Source organism: Erigeron canadensis, chromosome 9 (genome assembly GCF_010389155.1).
Source record: "Erigeron canadensis isolate Cc75 chromosome 9, C_canadensis_v1, whole genome shotgun sequence".
Taxonomy (NCBI): domain Eukaryota; kingdom Viridiplantae; phylum Streptophyta; class Magnoliopsida; order Asterales; family Asteraceae; genus Erigeron; species Erigeron canadensis.
Window position 1 is genome coordinate 7951009 of NC_057769.1, and position 9685 is coordinate 7960693.

Here is a 9685-nt window from a genome sequence, read left to right on the forward strand (position 1 = left end):
GTTGATGTTGATGTTGTAGATTTAGTTGTTAAACATAGCGTGGTCTAAAATATCTGTAAATTTCATTTAGGGCATCCCACAAGAGGTGACAGCTGACCGTGGACTCCGACTTTGGATTGTAGGACATGTATATAAATTGTGTTTATTATCTATTGGTATAATATTCATCTCTAAAGCTTATTAATCAGATTTAATACAAAAATAGTATAAATATGGAAATAATAAAACAAAGTACCTATACTTAGAATTAGAATTAGAATGCCACATTCAATTCTTGTTTCCACCCCTACAAGGCTACATATACATCATTTAACTAGATAATATTCATATGTCAAAAGTTCTTAAACATTAGTATAGATGATTTAGAGTATAATTGACTACCAAAATCTGTTAACTAACAAAGTAACAAGTGAGCGAGCAGTAGTGACTTGTCTTGGTAATCATTGACTTCCTCATACAAAAGTCAACATAACAAGATTCAATTTCCAAATATGGAAACACCAATATCTTCCGCATAATCTTCTTTTCCTCTCAAACCCATCAATCTCTCTAATTTCCTTAAAATTTTCCCACAAAGATTTTGATTCCACAAATACCATAATCTTTTTTTTTTTAACCCAGCCTGCAATGGCTGTTTAACTTTTTTCCCTCTTCATAATCCTTGTTCACCACCTTTTAATGCCGGCAGGATGGCCTTTCGGAGCTTAAATCATCTTTTACTCCTCATTGGCCTCCTGTCTTTCTCCCAACCACCATTACCCGCCATTGCAGCCACCAGTCACCGCCTCAACCTCCCCCGAAAACTCTCCCAAAATGTCCCCTTTTTTCGTGAAGCACCTGCCTTCCGCAATGGCCAACCGTGTGGATCATCCCCTAACGACATTATTCATTTAGCAATGACTCTTGATACCAATTACCTCCGTGGGACAATGGCTGCAATCTTATCCATTTTGCATAACTCTGGCTGCCCTGAAAATATAGTTTTCCATTTCTTATGGCTTCGGGTTGATCAAGATATCAGAGCCAATATCAAAACCACCTTTCCCTACCTCAACTTCAATATATACCGATTTGATTCAAGCTTGGTTCAAGGTAAAATATCAAAGTCTATCCGTGTGGCACTTGATGAACCATTGAACTATGCTCGAATCTATCTGCCTGACATAATACCGTCTCATGTTAAACGGATTATTTATTTGGATTCGGACCTTGTTGTCGTAGATGACATTGAGAAGTTATGGAAAGTTGACCTGCAAGACAAGGTACTAGCTGCACCCGAATATTGTCACGCGAATTTCACACAATACTTTAATGACAATTTTTGGAATGAGCCCGAATTACAAAAAATATTTTCGGGTAAAGACCCGTGTTATTTTAACACGGGGGTTATGGTTTTAGATGTTGAAAAATGGAGGGCAGGTGGGTATTTACATAAGGTTGAAGAATGGATGGTGGTTCAAAAACAAAAGAGGATTTATCATTTGGGTTCTTTGCCACCCTTTTTGCTTGTTTTTGCTGGTAATATAAAAGCAGTTGATCATAGTTGGAACCAACATGGTTTAGGTGGAGACAACATTGAAGGAAAATGTAGGACATTACACCCTGGTCCAATTAGCCTGCTACATTGGAGTGGTAAAGACAAACCATGGTTAAGACTTGACTCGGGGAAACCCTGCATCGTAGACCATTTATGGGCCCCGTATGATCTATATCGTTCATCGAAACTTATTTTCGATGGATGATAGAGTTTTAGATGTTCATCAAACAGAAAAGGAAGGTCAAGATGATTTAGCAGATTTTTGATTTCTACGCCAGAAAACAAGAACACGTTTCGTTTTAGGTTGATTCAGAGATGCTATGGTGAAGGAGAGAGGGTGTACTGTTAGATTTTTCGTGTCATGTAATGGCATCTATTCATACAATTGTCGCAATGGAGATAACAAAAAACGTGAATGGCAGAAGGATGAAGGTGAGCTAAACAGCAACTATGTCGATATTTCTCTGGATTTCTCGATATGTTTATTGACACTAAAACAAAATACATCTAGAAGAAATTGTTTTAGCATTACCATGTTTGTACCTTAATCATTGTTTTAGATTAGTCAGTTCTTTAGGAGTCCCATAACCCTCTCTTTTGTACAGCAGTTTCATTTGTTTCCCTGCAAGTTTGATTCAAGTAGCTAAATTCTTCAGCCATTGACTTTCATTTTCATTACGAATCGCTTACTTATTTGAAACAAATGTGGCAAGAAAGACCATAAACCGAACAAACCTAGTTGGTTTCCAACCTCGCATTGTACATGCTTTGTAACTGTAGGTAGCGGCGTTTAAATAGTGACATGTTCGACGTGTTTTTATTGGCTAAATTTTACAAATTTTACCCATTTGTCTTGTTTGCAATACGATATAACACGATTGAACCGACTCACATAAACAAGTTTAAACATAAAATTTCCTCTTTTAAGTATCCATCGTTGTAGAAAATAATAATAATTTCATAGTTATGGACTTATGGTATCTCATGAATAACCTGTTTGTAATATAAGAAAACATGTATGCAAACCGGAAATTTGCTTATTTTATGACATCCATTATGATCATTACAAATTACTAGGCTGTTTCAGGCTCAAAGTCTTTCATGGCTTCCTTTCTGCTCCTTATAAATGCATCAGCTTTCTCATTTATATTTGAAGTAACATTCAGAAGATGAGGTTTCCTTCCTGGCAGACTTTCACCTTCTACAATCATCACATTTGATATTTTTGTCGCTTTTTCTCGACGCCCACTACTGTCACCTTGTGAACCTGTTTTCTGATGGGTGTTTGTTGAGGTCCCGTTTTCTTTAAGCAAAATGCGACCCCCGTTGCTATTAACTTGATCTTGTAAACCTGTTCTCTTGAGTGGCTTTGTTGAATTCCCATTATCTTTGAGCAAAACTCGACCTCCGTTGCTGTTACCTTGTTCTTTTAAGCCCGTTTTCTGACTGGCTTTTGTTGACCTCCCATTTTCTTTGGCCAAAACTTGACCCCCATTACTGTTACCTTGTTCTTTTAAGCCCGTTTTCTGACTGGCTTTTGTTGACCTCCCACTTTCTTCAACCAAAACTTGACCCGAAGTGTTGTTATTCCTTCGGTTCACCATTGAACCGTTGGTGTGCCTAAATTCAACTAGTATTTCATGATCAGCGGACCGAATAAGCTTTTCTTGGTCCTCGGTCTTTTCAAAAGACCGGAAGCCATCATCGTGAAGTAACAATGCATTGCTCGTACCCAACGTAACACGTCTTCTACCTCGAGTAAGGAAGCTATTCATGATAAAATTGAATAGCCTATGGCAAATGCTGAGCGGGCCAAAACCATCATCATGTCCACCCTTTTCTTGCATATTTTTTTTCCTGAGACTTCACAAAAACATACAAGAATTTAAGAGTTTGTATATGATTCTAATCTTTAAAAATGAGGTAAATAAAAGATTTAAAAGGTGATATATGGTTCTTTTAGTCTCTTGAAGACAAAGTGTTTGCTTGTATGATGAGGATAAATCTTAGCCATTGATAGGTTAAGAATTTTTTATGAGGCGTAACTGATACTTTCCTTGAATTTGGTTATATTCTTGAATAGTTAACAGTTAATATTCGTAGGAAATTACCACGAAAATACGAGGTTAATATAAATATAGTTGTTTATTTAACTTAGCTCTTTTACATTGATGTGTTGCTAAATCCAAATTTTACTAAAAAAAATGCAGTGTCATGTCTAAAATCGTGTTAATACATATACATACGAAGTACATTCGTATTACTCGTATAATGAAGAAGCATTAATTTTAGTGATTATTAATATTAAGATGTAGTATATGTTTGTTAAGTATAAATGTTTATCTCTATTTCTACCCCCTAATAAAGCAAATCCATCCCCTATTAAATATTTCTGTTTTTAAAATACCTTATTTTCCCTTGGACTTTTTTGTTTTTTTTTCTTTACGTAACTACCCAAAATCCCTAATAAAGCAGACCGTCTTCTCCACTACTGCCGCCGCATTGCGTGGATACCATACTCGTATAATTCTAAAGGTAAACCACTCAATAAGAACAAGTTAAAAATAAAAACCATGTAAGAACCAACATGACACTTCAAAATCATCGATCATTAAAAAGAGTAATAGAAACAATTGAAAAAATACATATATTTTAGTACAATTAATTGATTAATCGGTTAATTGAATTTTCAAATTCAATTTTATATTTGAAATAGTTTCCTAAATTTCATTTAACCGTTTTATATAACAATTCCAGATTTTAGCACATCCAATTATTCATCAACAGTTTATAATTTATTTATGGGGTGTCGAGATAATATTAAAGAATGTAAGTTGTTGACTTTAAATCTAATTGCGATTGATATGATCGAAGCATATCTCATGCCTCATGAAAACATACAAAATATCTGATGACTACATCACCGTTATTAGGATGCAAAAATTCATTTTTATAAATTGGATGCACAACTTCTCTTCTCTAACGTGGATGCAATCTTTATAAAGTAACTGAATGTAAAATTGAATGCAAAATTCCTTTCTATATATTGGATGTGCAACTCCTCCTCTATAACGTGGATGTAATCTTTGTGTAAAGTAACTGCTCTAGTGCTCTACTATTTTGTTAAACTGCCAAAAACGTGTTAAATATGTACCTATTTTTTATAATTTTTTTAAATGCTTTTGTAGTTACCTTTTTGTCCTTTAAAACACATGTAAAAAGACATCTTTGACATTGATTTCATTAAATATTTCAAAAATAATCTTAATGATTATAGTCTTTAATTTTTTGTATGGACAAAAACTATTCTTATTGTTCTTATTTTAAACTTATTTATTATCACTGAAAAGCTATCCTAATTCTAAATCTACCTTACATACTTTTTCCTTTATAAAAAACATGTTCCTACGCATTCCCTTACATGAGAAAAGACACACATATGAAATATCATTATTGTTGGCAAGCTAAGTTGGAATCGAATTTAGGTCGTCATAAAACACTACAAAAAAACAACGTTGGAAGATAATAAAACAAAGATATTTTGAGGGAAGCTGAATGTATATACACTGATAAAGATTAGATATTTTATTTTTTTAATAACTAAAACTTAGATTCATGAAAAATTTATCCAGTATGCCTATTTATTTTTTTAATTAAATAAATCAGCTACTTCAACATGCTCGCTTATTTTTTTAACTAAATAAATCATAGATATTTAATATGTCAAACTTTTAAGCGGCTTATATTTAAGGTTGATTTGGATTTCGTTTATTTTATTTTTTTTTTTTTTGGCTCATCTATATTTTCTATAATGGTTTTCTTTACTTTGTTTTTTATTTATGTATTTAAATGACAAAGTTTTAAGCAAGATTATTTTATTGCTTTTTATGGTTTTTTATTACATTTTATTTTTTACGCCTCACCCCGTATTATTGTTCGGTTTTTACGACGTCGCAATCCTTTTTGGTTTTTTTTACGCAACTGCTTGTCAGTCTAATTATTTTTCAATCGTAGGTATTTAATATGTCAAACTTTTAAACGGCTTTTATTTAAGGTTGTTTTTTCTTCTTTGTTTTAGATTCTTTTAAAAAATAATTTATGTATTTAATATGACAAAGTTTTAAGCAAGATTAAATTATTGTTTTTTATGGTTCTTTTACATTTATTTTCCCCGTATTATTATTTGGTTTTTATCACGTCGCAATCCTTTTTATTTTTTTTACGCAGGTGCTTGTTAGTCTGATTTTTAATTAAATAAAACATGTGTTTTTTTTTCTACTAACATTACAAGCTTTTGAATGTCATTGTAATATTTCTTTTAAATAAATATATTTAACGTGTCAAAATTTTAAGTTAACACAAGTACACAACAACAATAACAAAACATTTTTATGACTGAAAAGATTGTAGTATTGTGACAATAACCTTTAAAAAAAATAGATAACCGTGACAACATGTACAAACCGATGTCGCTCAATGGATGGCGTGATCCCCTAGTTTCATACTATTATCAGAAGGCAGGTATCATAGATATTTTTACATTTTCAATCTCAAATTCTCAGTCATCATATGATAATGTTTTATCTCTGTTTGAGGTTGAATAAGAAATTCGTATCCCTATTGAAGGAAGGAAACAACATTCCCATCCTCAACAAATAGTTTCATATTTATCTTTTCTTTTTAATAGATCGAGATATAGATTCATGGATCTGTAACTTTTCCAAACTCTTGGATTTCAATCCAATGGGAATTAACATAACAAAATACTGAGATTATGAAGATCAACAGGTAGGTTTATATGAGCAAATATATTCAAATCAAAAATATTATATGTTGATGGTCTTCTATATACCTTCTCATTATCACCATGAATGGAAGTTTACGAGACCTTTAAAATCATCAATAATTTTTTTTCCTTTCCATTTATGATGGGGATATAATTACTCGTCCTGAGTCGGTCTGTGATCAGTTTGTAGTTAGACGAGAGACCATGGAAGGGATACACTTAGGCTATCTCCAATGTTAAGGACGTCCTTAGACGTCTTTGAACTGTCATATCATATCTTTACAAATTCTTCTACATCTTTATAAATCCTTTAAATCATATAATTTTATCTCCAATCACACAAACATTTTTACATATTCATACATATCATTTTACTTCCAACTAAAAACAAAAAAATATTAGGTAAGTACAAATAAGGACATCCTTCAAATAATCTTTAGTTTTGGACAAACTTCAACAGTAAAAGATATTCAAGGACATCCAAAGTCACTCCTTTTGAAGATAGCCTTATTAACTTTAGATGCTATTCTAGTCAAACTTGAGAGTAAGTAAATGGAAATTAAAGGCATAATAGTGTATTCGTAAAAACTTCAGTGTATGCATAAAAATTATCAGTTGAAAAGTCATCACCCTTATCAAAAGGTGGACTGGACTGGTCGGTTGAACCACTTGGACTGGGAACCGGGGTGGTGTCTCTTTTTTTTTTTTTTTATGCCCGGTCTTGTTCAATGGTTAATTAAAAGATTTTCAAGTGGCAACAAGACTCGAACCGGTGACCAAAACATTTGAAGAGAATCTCTCAAAATTTCAAAACATTAATTGTAATTTCTTAAAATTAAAATTTAGAAGTTGCGTCTTATCCAACCAGTTGGAGCAGTTGAACATCAATCCGATTCACATCCGGTCCGGTTTTAAAAGATTTCTCAAAACATTTGAAACCATGGGCCATGGGATAAAAAAAGGTCCCCCTAAATGAGCTAACTAATAACCCTAATCTAGCAAAAAAAAATCCAAAAACAAAAGTCCAACCGAATTTTAAAAAACAGCTTACACTAATATTGCATCTCAGGTGTAACCTTATGAACAAATAATATCCTCAGAAATCCTAAATAATTTCATTTCAAATCAATATTCTATTCAATTCAATTCAATTTAATTAATAATTTTTGTTCTTTTATGGATTTCTTCAGATCAATACTAACAGAGGATGATCCAGAATCCATATCCAATAACCAACAATCCGATACACAAGAAGAAGAAGAATATTACGACGACGACGATACAAATTCAAACGTCAATTCATCGGAAGACGGAAGCACCACCACCACCGCCGGCGGCGGTTTATGGAGCTTCGGAGATATCGTAAATACATTAACATCAAAATCCGAATCCGTATTCGAAACTTACCGCCGAGATTTGAAGGAATTCGGATCCGGTTTACGTAAGGAATCCGATTTGTTCCGTGAAGTTGCTAGCCGCGCCGTTAAGGAGCTGCCGGACGTCGGAACTTCCGTTATCAAAACGACGTCGGAGATTATTTCGCAAGGTAAGGAAGCTTTACTTATTTCATCTGATGATGATTCCGATAGATATAGATATAGAGATAGATATAATTATAAAAATAATGAAAAAAATAATATAAATAGATATAGTAGATTTGATGTACAATTGAGTATGATAAGGAGTGATGAGAGGACTTATTTGGATGAGCCGGAGGATATAGAGGAATATAAAAAGTGGAAGTTAGGGTTTGTGGTTGGAGAAATGAGAGATGAGATTGAGAGATTGGTTAGTGATAAGGGCGGAGTCGGAGGAGTTTACGAGAGAGTCGTTCCGGATAAAGTTGACGATGGAACGTTTTGGTTTAGGTATTTTTATAAGGTGTATAACCTTAGAATGCAAGAGGATGTGCGAGCTAGGTTGGTGAAGAGGTCGTTGTCGGTTGATGATGAGGAGGAGTTGAGTTGGGACGTTGATGATGATGACGAGGTGGATGAGGAAGGAGAACAAAGTAGTCAGGCGAAGTTGAGTACATCGAGAGGCGAAGATTTGCAGAGTGTTGGAAAGACGGAGAGTCGTGATGATAAACTGAAAAGTGAGAGTTTGAAGAATGTTGGTGAGGGGAATGAGGTGAATAGTAATGTGGAGGGGTTGAATGTGAGTGGTGGAAATGTGACTAGTGCTGAGAAAGGTGAACAAGTTTCGAATATGGATGAAAAGGTTGATAATAAAGTGGATGATAGTAAAGTTGTGGTTAAGTCGGACCGGTCTTTTTTTCAGGAAGATGAGGATCTTGAGTGGGATGAGATTGAAGATCTTGGGGATAATGATGACAAGAAAGTCTCTCATGGTGAGACTACGGACAAAGTTGAGTTACGTAAACGGTTGAGTACTGCTGCAGACGACGAGGATTTGAGTTGGGATATTGAAGATGATGATGGCGAACCTGAAAATGCAGGTACCAAGTGATAGGTAACAAAATGTTATATTACTTAAGGTGTCCTGCGCTGTGTTTATCTGTTATAGATTTGTTGTAATTGTTTCTACTTTTGAGTTTTGTCCGTCAAATGTATCACCGGTCATTTTAGTAATCAGGCGTTTTTATGCGAATTACAATCAATTCTTGTTTAAAGTTTCTTCTTTGCTGCCACTATGCTAAGTAGTTTACTTGCATTATGTTTTTTACAATTGTGAGTACATGATTTTGTATTACGCGACTCTGTTGGCTACTATTTTAATATTATGAGTCCGTCAAGATAGTTTAGGCCTATTTGTTACACCTTATTAACTATTAATAAATGTCACCATACTGTAAATGAATACAATTTTTCCTAAAGTATGTCGATTGATGTCATTCTATAAGTGTTAATGTTACAACAATACATTATACATCTTGTAGAAGAAGCTAAGAACTCAATAACTCTTCACATAAGTTCATGTTTGTTAAATCAAGACACATACATTCAATGATATATGACTTACCAAGTAAGGCCATGAACTCATGAAATGAAAAACGAATACCATATTTATTGCATACTTTAATCACGGGGGTGTTGCATTGTTTATCACTTTCCTAGATAGTAGATATACGCCAATTTATGAAATTGAATTACTTTTTAGACATCATTAAGGTAGATGTTATGTTGAAAGCAATATCTATTTTTGTTCATTTGTATATGGTATGCCCTACTGGAATAAAATGATCAATTCTGGAGTTTATCTAGCTATTATATTAATATTAGTCTAATGCTTTAACATAGGGAGTGTTATCCTATTATTGTCATTAGGAGAAAAGTGAGAGTATTGCATGTCTATCATCATGTTGTTGTTTAGGAGGTTATGTAGGAGTAGTTATATATCAG

General features: G+C 33.5%; 2 protein-coding genes across 2 annotated transcripts; both read left to right on the forward strand.

Moving 5' to 3' along the window:
* Window positions 1-635: 635 nt before the first annotated feature.
* Window positions 636-2190, forward strand: LOC122582732 (probable galacturonosyltransferase-like 4). Its single transcript, XM_043755154.1, has one exon. It carries the CDS (start codon window positions 690-692, stop codon window positions 1740-1742), a length of 1053 nt encoding a protein of 350 aa, XP_043611089.1. The 5' UTR covers window positions 636-689; the 3' UTR covers window positions 1743-2190.
* A 5122-nt stretch (window positions 2191-7312) lies between these two features.
* Window positions 7313-8959, forward strand: LOC122582810 (protein DOS2-like). The gene has a single exon (XM_043755245.1). The coding sequence runs from the start codon at window positions 7500-7502 to the stop codon at window positions 8790-8792; it is 1293 nt and encodes a 430-aa protein (XP_043611180.1). The 5' UTR covers window positions 7313-7499; the 3' UTR covers window positions 8793-8959.
* Window positions 8960-9685: the final 726 nt, after the last annotated feature.